This window comes from Haliotis asinina, unplaced genomic scaffold, assembly GCF_037392515.1.
Source record: "Haliotis asinina isolate JCU_RB_2024 unplaced genomic scaffold, JCU_Hal_asi_v2 scaffold_18, whole genome shotgun sequence".
Lineage (NCBI taxonomy): Eukaryota > Metazoa > Mollusca > Gastropoda > Lepetellida > Haliotidae > Haliotis > Haliotis asinina.
Window position 1 is genome coordinate 1,556,498 of NW_027133890.1, and position 16,656 is coordinate 1,573,153.

At 46.6% G+C, this 16,656-nt stretch overlaps 1 protein-coding gene across 1 annotated transcript in view; it reads right to left on the minus strand.

The window, feature by feature from the left end:
* LOC137269884 (unconventional myosin-XVI-like) overlaps positions 1–16,656 on the minus strand; it is a 268,971-nt gene that overhangs the window by 109,101 nt on the left and 143,214 nt on the right. The window contains exons 24-26 of the mRNA XM_067803717.1: positions 14,243–14,448; positions 3,405–3,510; positions 2,068–2,164 (exon numbers count right to left, since the gene is read on the minus strand). Coding sequence (XP_067659818.1) covers positions 2,068–2,164; positions 3,405–3,510; positions 14,243–14,448 — 409 coding nt within the window. The remainder of the gene's footprint in view (positions 1–2,067; positions 2,165–3,404; positions 3,511–14,242; positions 14,449–16,656) is intronic.

A 16,656-nucleotide genomic window follows, 5' to 3' on the forward strand; every position in this document is an offset into this window, starting at 1 on the left:
TTTAAATTTCATCTTTCCCGCTATGATAGTCTTTCCATGCATACAGGTATTGAGCCATTCAAGGCAATGAAGAGCTGGCTGGATGTCGGAAATTGTTCACAAATTGCTACACACTATAAAATCAGAATTTCTGTTTGTTTACATTTCAAACCACGCAGTCTTTTTTTTCACACCCAATATGTTTCGTGTCATGTTATCTAGACTGTTGGTATTGGTGGCAAAGACCAGATGTAATATCATGTTAACGTGTATGGAGAATTCAGCGATGCATTTGTCGCAGCTGACTATGGAATATTCGTGATGTAATAGGCGTCTCAATACCGGCCTTCATGACACGAGATTTTGTAAAGACTATCCCATATGTGACTAAGTGCACTTAGACGTTCATGTGAATATATTTTCGAAAACATCCCAACCGATTCTATATAGGTTCATCGGCAGCGTTTCAGATTTATCATTGGTAATAAAAGCGACATCAGTGCTCATTGGTATGTAAGTTTCTAAATTAAATAACCATGGTAATTATCCAGTTTTCATATTTGAAATCATACTGTACACCAAATAATGCTGTGAATCATGATTTTGTATTGTGCCACAGCCACGTTTTAGATAAGCATGGTACCTAGGCATGTGTTAGATAAGCACGTTACTAACATATAGCCAGGTGACAGATAGCTTCGAGATGCCATGTTCACTATATGATCTACTGTCATCAGATGGAATCTTGTGACCATTCAAAGAGCTACATTTCTGAACATATACAGACCGTACATCTATAACTGTACCATAATTGTTCTAAACAGTACTACAACTGCACTTTAACTGCTCTATAACTGGACTATAATTGCTCTATAAGTGTTCTACACTGCACTATAACTGGACTATAAATGTTCTATAACTGTACTATAACTCCTCTATAACTGGACTATGACTGCAATGTAACTGTATTATAACTGCTCTATACTATTACTGTTCAATAACTGTACTACAACAGACTATAACTGCTCTATAACTGGACTATAACTGCTCTATAACTGTACTATAATTGCAATATAGCTGTACTATAACTGCTCTATAACTGTACTATAACTGCTCTATAACTGTACTATAACTGCATTATAACTGCAATATGACTGTGCTATAACTGCAACATAACTGGACTATAAGTGCTCCATAACTGGACTAAAACTGCTCTATAACTGTTCTAAACTGCACTATAAATGTACTATAAATGTTCAACAACTGCACTATAACTGTACTATAAATGTTCAACTACTGTACTATAACTGCTCTATAACTGTACTATAACTGCTCTGTAACTGGACTATAACTGCTCTGTGACTGTACTATAACTGCTCTATAACTGTACTATAACTGCAGTATAAGTGTACTATAACTGCTCTATAACTGTACTACAATGCTCTATAACTGTTCTAAACTGCAATATAACTGTGCTATAACTGTACTATAACTGCTCCATACACTGTACTATAACTGTTCAATAACTGTACTATAACTGTACTATAACTGCTCTACTATGACTGCTCTATAACTGGACTATAACTGCTCTATAACTGGACTATAACTGCAATATAACTGTACTATAACTGTATTATGACTGCTCTATACACTGTACTATAACTGTTCAATAACTGTACTATAACTGTACTATAACTGCTCTACTAAGACTGCTCTATAGCTGGACTATAACTGCTCTATAACTGTACTATAACTGTATTAAGACTGCGCTATGCACTGTACTATAACTGTTCAATGACTGTACTATAACTCGTCTATAACTTCTCTATAACTGGACTATAACTGCTCTATAACTGTTCTAAACTGCACTATAACTGTACTATAACTGCACTGTAACTGTGCTATAACTGTACTATAACTGCTCCATACACTGCACTGTAACTGTACTATAACTGTTCTAAATTGCCCTATAACTGTACTATATATCTGTACTATAACTAACTGTATTTTAACTACTCTATAACTGTACTATAACTGTTCCATAACTGTACTATAACTGCTCTATAACTGTACTATAACACTACTTACCAGCTTGGCATCTAATGACCTTGCCTTTGATCTCCCTGAGCTTCTCATCCAGTGTATCCACTTGAACTTGGCGCAGAAAAACTTTAGATTTCCCAATCTACAGTGTCAAACAGTTGTAAAGTTTAGATCTCCTGATCTACAATGTCAAACAGTTGTAAAACGTTCCCGATCCACAGCACTAAACAGGTGTAAACTTTTGTGAGGATTTGGTTATTTTATTAATGATAATGATTGATAATCTTTCATATGACTTCCCTAATTCCTGAACAGCAACAGCCGTTGATGAGAGCACTGTCTAACTTGAAACCACAACTTTACGTTTGAAGGAGGTAACCTGGATCTGACACGGATGTACAGGGCTCAAAGCTGATCTTAAAGTAGGGAAAGTCAGTGAGATAGCATTGCGGTAATTGGAGGTTATCACAGAAATATCGATGAGTAACGTAGAGGAGATAATAACATAGAGGAGATAGTAACGTAGAGGAGATAGTAACATAGAGGAGAGGAGATAGTCACATATAAGAGATAGCAATATAGAGGAGATCGTAGCATACAGGAGATAGTAATATAGAAGAGATAGTAACAGATAGTAATGTAGAGGAGACAGTAACATAGAAGACAGGTGATAGTAACATAGACAAGAAAGTAACATAGAAGAGATAGTAAAATAGAGGAGATAGTTATGTAGAGGAGATAGTTATGTAGAGGAGATAGTTATGTGGAGGAGATAGTCATGTAGATGAGATAGTTATGTAGAGGAGATAGTTATGTGGAGGAGATAGTGATGTAGATGAGATAGCAACATAATGGAGAGGAGATAGTAGCATAGAGTAGATAGTAATGTGAAGTAGATAGTAACGTAGAGGAAATAGTAACAGAGGAGAAATTAAAATGGAGGAGATAGTAACATAGAAGAGATAGTAATGTAGAGGAGATAGTAACATAGAGGAAATAGTAACAGAGGAGAAATTAAAATGGAGGAGATAGTAACATAGAAGAGATAGTAATGTAGAGGAGATAGTAACATAGAGGAAATATATGAGATAAAAACATAGATGAGACAGTAATTTAGAGGAGATAGTGACATAGAGGAGATTTTAACAGATAGTACCGTAGAGGAGACAGTATTATAGAGGAGAGGAGACAGTAACATAGGGGAGATAGTAAGATAGGAGATAGTAACATAGAGGAGAAAGTTACATATAGGAGAGGAGATAGTAACATAGAGGCAATATTGGATTTAACGGTAATGCAGTGGAGATATCTCTGATCAAACTGTAATCTGAAGGAGTCCAGTCTTATCTAACAGTACTTTACAGCAGGTAGCTTTTTCTCACCTGATAGTCTGTGATGCCACAGTGATGCATGATGTCCCGGCAGGCCTGTTCCGGTGTCACCATGCCCTTCCTTAGCGAAGTGACTAAAATGTCGATGGAGTTGTACCTGATGCATACAAGATCTGTTGAGGAAGAGTTTCTAAAACCCATGGCACATCGCCACACCTGATAACATCTCCACACCTCATACCTCTACTCCCCTCACCTCTACATCTCTACACCCCACACCTCTATACCTCTACAGCTGTACACCCCTCACCCCTATACCTCTACGGCTGTATACCCGTCACCTCTGTACCTCTACAGCTGTACACCCCTCACCTCTACATCTCTGCACCCCACATCTTCACCCCTCACCTGTACATCTCACATCTACACACCCCTCACCTGTACATCTCACATCTACACACCCCTCACCTCTACACCCCACATCTACACACCCCTCACCTCTACATCTCACATCTACACACCCCTCACCTCTACACCCCACATTACACACCACTCACATCTACACCCCACATTACACACCCCTCACCTCTACATCTCACATTACACATCCCTCACCTCTACATCTCACATCTATACACCCCTCACCTCTACATCTCCCATCTACACACCCCTCACCTCTACACCCCACATTACACACCCCTCACCTCTACACCCCACATCTACACACCCCTCACCTCTACATCTCACATCCACACACCCCTCACCTCTACATCTCACATCTACACTTCCCTCACCTCTACACCCCACATCTACACACCCCTCACCTCTACACCCCACATCTACACACCCCTCACCTCTACATCTCACATTACACATCCCTCACCTCTACATCTCACATTACACATCCCTCACCTCTACATCTCACATCTATACACCCCTCACCTCTACATCTCCCATCTACACACCCCTCACCTCTACATCTCCCATCTACACACCCCTCACCTCTACACCCCACATTACACACCCCTCACCTCTACACCCCACATCTACACACCCCTCACCTCTACACCCTGCGTTACACATCCCTCACCTCTACACCCCACATCTACACACCCCTCACCTCTACATCTCACATCCACACACCCGTCACCTCTACATCTCACATCTACACTTCCCTCACCTCTACATCTCACATCTACACTTCCCTCACCTCTACATCTCACATCTACACACCCCTCACCTCTACATCTCACATCTACACACCCCTCATCTCTGCACCCCACATTACACACTCCTCATCTCTACACCCCACAATACACACCCCTCACCTCTACATCCCACATCTACACTTCCCTCACCTCTACATCTCCCATCTACACTTCCCTCACCTCTACACCCCACATCTACACACCCCTCACCTCTACACCCCACACCTACACCCCACATCTACACACCCCTCACCTCTACACCCCACATCTACACACCCCTCACCTCTACATCTTCCATCTACACTTCCCTCACCTGTACATCCCACATCTACACTTCCCTCACCTCTACATCCCACATCTACACTTCCCTCACCTCTACACCCCACATCTACACACCCCTCACCTCTACATCTCACATCCACACACCCCTCACCTCTACATCTCACATCTATACTTCCCTCACCTCTACATCTCACATTACACATCCCTCACCTCTACATCTCACATCTACACACCCCTCACCTCTACATCTCCCATCTACACACCCCTCACCTCTACATCTCCCATCTACACACCCCTCACCTCTACATCTCCCATCTACACACCCCTCACCTCTACACCCCACATCTACACACCCCTCACCTCTACACCCCACATCTACACACCCCTTACCTCTACACCCCACATTACACACCCCTCACCTCTACACCCCACATCTACACACCCCTCACCTCTACACCCCACATTACACACCCCTCACCTCTACACCCCACATCTACACTTCCCTCACCTCTACATCCCACATCTACACTTCCCTCACCTCTACATCTCACATCTACACTTCCCTCACCTCTACACCCCACATCTACACACCCCTCACCTCTACACCCCACATCTACACTTCCCTCACCTCTACATCTCACATTACACATCCCTCACCTCTACATCTCACATTATACATCCCTCACCTCTACATCTCACATTACACATCCCTCACCTCTACATCTCACATCTATACACCCCTCACCTCTACATCTCCCATCTACACACCCCTCACCTCTACATCTCCCATCTACACACCCCTCACCTCTACACCCCACATTACACACCACTCACCTCTACACCCCACATCTACACACCCCTCACCTCTACACCCCACGTTACACACCCCTCACCTCTACACCCCACATCTACACACCCCTCACCTCTACATCTCACATCCACACACCCGTCACCGCTACATCTCACATCTACACTTCCCTCACCTCTACATCTCACATCTACACTTCCCTCACCTCTACATCTCACATCTACACACCCCTCACCTCTACATCTCACATCTACACACCCCTCATCTCTGCACCCCACATTACACACCCCTCATCTCTACACCCCACAATACACACCCCTCACCTCTACATCCCACATCTACACTTCCCTCACCTCTACATCTCCCATCTACACTTTCCTCACTTCTACACCCCACATCTACACACCCCTCACCTCTACACCCCACACCTACACCCCACATCTACACACCCCTCATCTACACATCCCTCACCTCTACATCTTCTATCTACACTTCCCTCACCTCTACATCTTCCATCTACACTTCCCTCACCTCTACATCCCACATCTACACTTCCCTCACCTCTACATCCCACATCTACACTTCCCTCACCTCTACACCCCACATCTACACACCCCTCACCTCTACATCTCACATCTACACTTCCCTCACCTCTACATCTCCCATCTACACACCCCTCACCTCTACACCCCACATCTACACACCCCTCACCTCTACATCTCACATCCACACACCCCTCACCTCTACATCTCACATCTACACTTCCCTCACCTCTACATCTCACATCTACACTGCCCTCACCTCTACACCCCACATCTACACACCCCTCACCTCTACACCCCACATTACACACCCCTCACCTCTACACCCCACATCTACACACCCCTCACCTCTACATCTCACATCCACACACCCCTCACCTCTACATCTCACATCTACACTTCCCTCACCTCTACATCTCACATCTACACTTCCCTCACCTCTACACCCCACATCTACACACCCCTCACTTCTACACCCCACATCTACACTTCCCTCACCTCTACATCTCACATTACACATCCCTCACCTCTACATCTCACATTATACATCCCTCACCTCTACATCTCACATTACACATCCCTCACCTCTACATCTCACATCTATACACCCCTCACCTCTACATCTCCCATCTACACACCCCTCACCTCTACATCTCCCATCTACACACCCCTCACCTCTACACCCCACATTACACTTCCCTCACCTCTACACCCCACATCTACACACCCCTCACCTCTACACCCCACATCTACACTTCCCCCACCTCTACATCTCACATTACACATCCCTCACCTCTACATCTCACATCTACACACCCCTCACCTCTACATCTCACGTCTACACACCCCTCACCTCTACATCTCCCATCTACACACCCCTCACCTCTACACCCCTCATCTACACACCCCTCACCTCTACACCCCACATTACACACCCCTCACCTCTACACCCCACATCTACACACCCCTCACCTCTACATCTCACATCCACACACCCCTCACCTCTACATCTCACATCTACACACCCCTCACCTCTACATCTCACATCTACACTTCCCTCACCTCTACACCCCACATCTACACACCCCTCACCTCTACATCTCCCATCTACACTTCCCTCACCTCTACACCCCACATCTACACACCCCTCACCTCTACACCCCACATCTACACTTCCCTCACCTCTACATCTCACATTACACATCCCTCACCTCTACATCTCACATCTACACACCCCTCACCTCTACATCTCCCATCTACACACCCCTCACCTCTACATCTCCCATCTACACACCCCTCACCTCTACATCTCCCATCTACACACCCCTCACCTCTACACCCCACATCTACACACCCCTCACCTCTACACCCCACATCTACACACCCCTTACCTCTACACCCCACATTACACACCCCTCACCTCTACACCCCACATCTACACACCCCTCACCTCTACATCTCACATCCACACACCCGTCACCTCTACATCTCACATCTACACTTCCCTCACCTCTACATCTCACATCTACACTTCCCTCACCTCTACATCTCACATCTACACACCCCTCACCTCTACATCTCACATCTACACACCCCTCATCTCTGCACCCCACATTACACACCCCTCATCTCTACACCCCACAATACACACCCCTCACCTCTACATCCCACATCTACACTTCCCTCACCTCTACATCTCCCATCTACACTTTCCTCACCTCTACACCCCACATCTACACACCCCTCACCTCTACACCCCACATCTACACCCCACATCTACACACCCCTCACCTCTACACCCCACATCTACACTTCCCTCACCTCTACATCTTCCATCTACACTTCCCTCACCTCTACATCCCACATCTACACTTCCCTCACCTCTACATCCCACATCTACACTTCCCTCACCTCTACATCTCCCATCTACACACCCGTCACCTCTACATCCCACATCTACACTTCCCTCACCTCTACATCTCCCATCTACACTTCCCTCACCTCTACACCCCACATCTACACACCCCTCACCTCTACACCCCACATTACACACCCCTCACCTGTACATCTCACATCTACACACCCCTCACCTGTACATCTCACATCTACACACCCCTCACCTCTACACCCCACATTACACACCCCTCACCTCTACATCTCACATCTACACACCCCTCACCTCTACACCCCACATCTACACACCCCTCACCTCTACACCCCACATCTACACACCCCTCACCTCTATACCCCACATTACACACCCCTCACCTCTACACCCCACATCTACACTTCCCTCACCTCTACACCCCACATCTACACACCCCTCACCTCTACACCCCACATCTACACTTCCCTCACCTCTACATCTCACATTACACATCCCTCACCTCTACATCTCACATCTACACACCCCTCACCTCTACATCTCCCATCTACACACCCCTCACCTCTACATCTCCCATCTACACACCCCTCACCTCTACATCTCCCATCTACACACCCCTCACCTCTACACCCCACATCTACACACCCCTCACCTCTACACCCCACATCTACACACCCCTTACCTCTACACCCCACATTACACACCCCTCACCTCTACACCCCACATCTACACACCCCTCACCTCTACATCTCACATCCACACACCCGTCACCTCTACATCTCACATCTACACTTCCCTCACCTCTACATCTCACATCTACACTTCCCTCACCTCTACATCTCACATCTACACACCCCTCACCTCTACATCTCACATCTACACACCCCTCATCTCTGCACCCCACATTACACACCCCTCATCTCTACACCCCACAATACACACCCCTCACCTCTACATCCCACATCTACACTTCCCTCACCTCTACATCTCCCATCTACACTTTCCTCACCTCTACACCCCACATCTACACACCCCTCACCTCTACACCCCACATCTACACCCCACATCTACACACCCCTCACCTCTACACCCCACATCTACACTTCCCTCACCTCTACATCTTCCATCTACACTTCCCTCACCTCTACATCCCACATCTACACTTCCCTCACCTCTACATCCCACATCTACACTTCCCTCACCTCTACATCTCCCATCTACACACCCGTCACCTCTACATCCCACATCTACACTTCCCTCACCTCTACATCTCCCATCTACACTTCCCTCACCTCTACACCCCACATCTACACACCCCTCACCTGTACATCTCACATCTACACACCCCTCACCTGTACATCTCACATCTACACACCCCTCACCTGTACATCTCACATCTACACACCCCTCACCTCTACACCCCACATTACACACCCCTCACCTCTACATCTCACATCTACACACCCCTCACCTCTACACCCCACATCTACACACCCCTCACCTCTACACCCCACATCTACACACCCCTCACCTCTATACCCCACATTACACACCCCTCACCTCTACACCCCACATCTACACTTCCCTCACCTGTACATCTCCCATCTACACTTCCCTCACCTCTACATCTCACATTACACACCCCTCACCTCTACACCCCACATCTACACACCCCTCACCTCTACACCCCACATCTACACATCCCTCACCTCTACACCCCACATTACACACCCCTCACCTCTACATCTCACATTTACACACCCCTCACCTGTACATCTCACATCTACACACCCCTCACCTCTACATCTCCCATCTACACACCCCTCACCTCTACACCCCACATTACACACCCCTCATCTACACACCCCTCACCTCTACATCTCATATCTACACTTCCCTCACCTCTACATCTCACATCTACACACCCCTCACCTCTACACCCCACATCTACACACCCCTCACCTCTACATCTCCCATCTACACTTCCCTCACCTCTACACCCCACATCTACACACCCCTCACCTCTACACCCCACATCTACACTTCCCCCACCTCTACATCTCACATTACACATCCCTCACCTCTACATCTCACATCTACACACCCCTCACCTCTACATCTCACGTCTACACACCCCTCACCTCTACATCTCCCATCTACACACCCCTCACCTCTACACCCCTCATCTACACACCCCTCACCTCTACACCCCACATTACACACCCCTCACCTCTACACCCCACATCTACACACCCCTCACCTCTACATCTCACATCCACACACCCCTCACCTCTACATCTCACATCTACACACCCCTCACCTCTACATCTCACATCTACACTTCCCTCACCTCTACACCCCACATCTACACACCCCTCACCTCTACATCTCCCATCTACACTTCCCTCACCTCTACACCCCACATCTACACACCCCTCACCTCTACACCCCACATCTACACTTCCCTCACCTCTACATCTCACATTACACATCCCTCACCTCTACATCTCACATCTACACACCCCTCACCTCTACATCTCACATCTACACACCCCTCACCTCTACATCTCACATCTACACACCCCTCACCTCTACATCTCCCATCTACACACCCCTCACCTCTACACCCCACATCTACACACCCCTCACCTCTACACCCCACATCTACACACCCCTTACCTCTACACCCCACATTACACACCCCTCACCTCTACACCCCACATCTACACACCCCTCACCTCTACATCTCACATCCACACACCCGTCACCTCTACATCTCACATCTACACTTCCCTCACCTCTACATCTCACATCTACACTTCCCTCACCTCTACATCTCACATCTACACACCCCTCACCTCTACATCTCACATCTACACACCCCTCATCTCTGCACCCCACATTACACACCCCTCATCTCTACACCCCACAATACACACCCCTCACCTCTACATCCCACATCTACACTTCCCTCACCTCTACATCTCCCATCTACACTTTCCTCACCTCTACACCCCACATCTACACACCCCTCACCTCTACACCCCACATCTACACCCCACATCTACACACCCCTCACCTCTACACCCCACATCTACACTTCCCTCACCTCTACATCTTCCATCTACACTTCCCTCACCTCTACATCCCACATCTACACTTCCCTCACCTCTACATCCCACATCTACACTTCCCTCACCTCTACATCTCCCATCTACACACCCGTCACCTCTACATCCCACATCTACACTTCCCTCACCTCTACATCTCCCATCTACACTTCCCTCACCTCTACACCCCACATCTACACACCCCTCACCTCTACACCCCACATTACACACCCCTCACCTGTACATCTCACATCTACACACCCCTCACCTGTACATCTCACATCTACACACCCCTCACCTCTACACCCCACATTACACACCCCTCACCTCTACATCTCACATCTACACACCCCTCACCTCTACACCCCACATCTACACACCCCTCACCTCTACACCCCACATCTACACACCCCTCACCTCTATACCCCACATTACACACCCCTCACCTCTACACCCCACATCTACACTTCCCTCACCTGTACATCTCCCATCTACACTTCCCTCACCTCTACATCTCACATTACACACCCCTCACCTCTACACCCCACATCTACACACCCCTCACCTCTACACCCCACATCTACACATCCCTCACCTCTACACCCCACATTACACACCCCTCACCTCTACATCTCACATTTACACACCCCTCACCTGTACATCTCACATCTACACACCCCTCACCTCTACATCTCCCATCTACACACCCCTCACCTCTACACCCCACATTACACACCCCTCATCTACACACCCCTCACCTCTACATCTCATATCTACACTTCCCTCACCTCTACATCTCACATCTACACACCCCTCACCTCTACACCCCACATCTACACACCCCTCACCTCTACATCTCCCATCTACACTTCCCTCACCTCTACACCCCACATCTACACACCCCTCACCTCTACACCCCACATCTACACTTCCCCCACCTCTACATCTCACATTACACATCCCTCACCTCTACATCTCACATCTACACACCCCTCACCTCTACATCTCACGTCTACACACCCCTCACCTCTACATCTCCCATCTACACACCCCTCACCTCTACACCCCTCATCTACACACCCCTCACCTCTACACCCCACATTACACACCCCTCACCTCTACACCCCACATCTACACACCCCTCACCTGTACATCTCACATCCACACACCCCTCACCTCTACATCTCACATCTACACACCCCTCACCTCTACATCTCACATCTACACTTCCCTCACCTCTACACCCCACATCTACACACCCCTCACCTCTACATCTCCCATCTACACTTCCCTCACCTCTACACCCCACATCTACACACCCCTCACCTCTACACCCCACATCTACACTTCCCTCACCTCTACATCTCACATTACACATCCCTCACCTCTACATCTCACATCTACACACCCCTCACCTCTACATCTCCCATCTACACACCCCTCACCTCTACATCTCCCATCTACACACCCCTCACCTCTACATCTCCCATCTACACACCCCTCACCTCTACACCCCACATCTACACACCCCTCACCTCTACACCCCACATCTACACACCCCTTACCTCTACACCCCACATTACACACCCCTCACCTCTACACCCCACATCTACACACCCCTCACCTCTACATCTCACATCCACACACCCCTCACCTCTACATCTCACATCTACACTTCCCTCACCTCTACATCTCACATCTACACTTCCCTCACCTCTACACCCCACATCTACACACCCCTCACCTCTACATCTCACATGTATAAACCTGAAGTGTGCTTCTCACTATATATTAGGTCATCTCTTGTTTTCCCAGAATAACCACATTTGAGATTTTTGTTTTGGAGGGGCAGGTTTTACTTTTCCCTAGAAAGACCTCTTTCAAGGTTTTACATTTTGTTAGGGAGACCTCTTCCGAATATCAGCTGAAAAATATTGCTCATGATTAAACTCACAATACAACTCACACCCACACCTCACAATACAAATGTTTTCCCAAGCAGGATTGGAAACGCAGATCCAAAGGCAGACGCTCTACCACCGAGCCAACAAAGGTGGCTGGGTTAAATGATCTACTTATAGTTACTATCATTAAATTGACTTTATGCATGCTTCAGTTATTGTTATGTAGCTTCATTAATTGATTATCTACATTGTAATTACCCATCATTGACAATATATATATTAGAGAAGACACTTCTGCTCAGTTTTGGTAGACAATGTAAAACCATCGAGTCTCCACCCCTTGGGATTTCCCTCCCCCTCCAGTTTAACATAGTCTACTAAAACCTCGGAGGCATTTTTTTTTTCCTATGCCTACATACCCCACACCTCTACAGCTCTACACCCCACACCTCTACAGCTCCATACCCCACACCTCTACACCCACGCCTCTACAGCTCTACACCCCACACCTCTACAGCTCCACACCTCTACAGCTCTACACCCCACACCTCTACAGCTCTTCACCCCTCACTTTCACATCTCTACACCCACACCTCTACAGCTCTACACCCCACACCTCTACACCTCTACACCCCACACCTCTACACCCCACACCTCTACAGCTGTACACCCCTCACTTTCATATCTCTACACCCACACCTCTACACCTCTACACCCCACACCTCTACACCTCTACACCCCACACCTCTACAGCTCTACACCCCTCACTTTCACATCTCTACACCCACACCTCTACAGCTCTACACCCCACACCTCTACACCCCTCACTTTCACATCTCTACACCCACACCTCTACAGCTCTACACCCCACACCTCTACACCCTCAGTTTCACATCCCTACACCCCACACCTCACATCTCCACATCTCTTCGCCCCACACCTCTATGCCACTACATTCTACATCTCAATACCTCTACATTCCACATCTCAACACCTCTACATTCCACATCTCAACACCTCTACATTCCACATCTCAACACCTCTACACCCACACCTTTATATCTCTACACCCCACACCTTCATATCTCTACACCTTACACCTCCATCTTTCCACAACCCATGTCCCTGTGATGGCCAATACAGTGCTCACCTGGTCAAGAAGCTGGTAAAGGAGATACGGAGAGAGTAGCCATGTTTACGAATCCTGACTGTCTCCAACACACCAGTGTACAGCAACTGGGCCTTCACATACTCAGTATTGAAGCCAAGTGCTGATCTGGTCTCGTTTGGTCTGATGCACCGTATGAAGTGGGGTTCACAGGACTGGAGCTTCGCCATCATTTCCGTCAGGGAGTTCTGACAACAACCATTTCAATGTGAGATGGAACTACCTTCTGGATCTGACAACCATTTCAGTGTAAGATGGAACTACATGTACCTCCTAGTTCTGACGACCATTTCAGTGTAAGATGGAACTACAGTCGAACCCCGTTGTGTCGAACTCGTCGGGACCAAGGGAAAAGTTCGACTTATCCGAGTGTTCGACACATCCGTCAGCATTGAAAGGACCAAGAACCAACACGACCACGGTGCTTAACACATCGTTATTTCGCAGTAGGATACACATACGAACAATATATCTTTGCAATAAACGTTTACGACAGTATTGATCTTTAAATTACAACATATACAAATGTAAATCAATTCAATCACTTTATTCGTCATGGCAAATAAATACGCATACAAAAAGATAAGAACAAGAATAATTTAACAAACTCACAAGCGATCCCGTTTAGTTGGGTGCACTAATTCATTTTCAGTCAGTATAAAAAGTTGTATAGTTCACACAAACGGAATCGGAATGTACATACGTGTACATGTGGGGAATTTATCTCTTAAAAAAGTCCGAAATTACAGTCTGTTTGGCGTTCGGGCATGGCATCACAGCAGAATTGCTCAAAAAGTTTCTTAATGTACCAAGCTGGTTGGAAAAAGTGTCAGTGTCACGTGCTTCCACAAATCTGAAAAGGGTGTCGAGGGCGGTCCATGCTGCAGCTAGGGTAGGGGTGGGTGGTTAAATTTCATCACATTCAGAGTCACTCTCGGGATCGCTGTCATTGTTAGGTTTCTCCGGTGCCGGGGCTGATCGGGTCCTTAGCTGAATTGCTCTGCCATGTTACTAACCGTACTGGTTAAAAAAATTGATCCTACACCTTAAATACTACACCAAAAACAAAACATCAATTTAGATAATCCAACTCCGTTTTCCTCACTTCTCATTTTGTATTTTCAAGGAAATCACATGACCGCTAACATAAACTGTCACATGACAACAACATGCGCCATTGTTTGTTTAGAGATATCCTCTCGATCCGTGATCAACGTGTCACTGGTAACAACTTAATTATGGTTAATTGTTTGAGTAAAGTTCAGTTGGTAAGTGTGCTGACAATGTGTGTATAGATGCGTAGTTAAACATGACACTTGATTGTTGAGTCCGTTAATCGTTACTTTTGATCTTTAGGTAGCACGTTTATGAGGATGACTTCCGATTGCGCGACTGCAGTTTTCAGTTGCAACAACCAGCTTTGACAGTTCGAGACAAAAGGGTAAATTTGTACTTGTTAGAGCCTTTGGGGACCCTAAAATGAGTTCGACACAACCGGGAATTCGACACATCTAGTTCGACACATCAGGGTAAAAATAATGATAAATATAAGGAAATCGGCAGGGACCGAGATGTCAGTTCGACACATCCGAGAATTCGTCTCAACCGAGTTCGAGACAATGGGGTTCGACTGTACCTCCTAGTTCTGACAACCATTTCAGTATAAGATGGAACTACCTCCTAGTTCTGACAACCATTTCAGTATAAGATGGAACTACTTCCTAGTTCTGACAACCATTTCAGTATAAGATGGAACTACCTCCTAGTTCTGACAACCATTTCAGTGTAAGATGAAACTACCTCCTAGTTCTGACAACCATTTCAGCATAAGATGGAACTACCTCCTAGTTCTGACAACCATTTCAGTGTAAGATGGAACTACATGTACCTACTAGTTCTGACAACCATTTCAGTGTAAGATGGAACTACCTCCTAGTTCTGACAACCATTTCAGTGTAAGATGGAACTACTTCCTAGTTCTGACAACCATTTCAGTGTAAGATGGAACTACCTCCTAGTTCTGACAACAACCATTTCAGTGTAAGATGGAACTACCTCCTAGTTCTGACAACCATTTCAGTATAAGATGGAACTACCTCCTAGTTCTGACAACCATTTCAGTATAAGATGGAATTACCTCCTAGTTCTGACAACCATTTCAGTGTAAGATGGAACTACCTCCTAGTTCTGACAACCATTTCAGTATAAGATGGAACTACTTCCTAGTTCTGACAACCATTTCAGTGTAAGATGGAACTACCCCCTAGTTCTGACAACCATTTCAGTGTAAGATGGAACTACCTCCTAGTTCTGACAACCATTTCAGTATAAGATGGAACTACCTCCTAGTTCTGACGACCATTTCAGTATAAGATGGAACTACCTCCTAGTTCTGA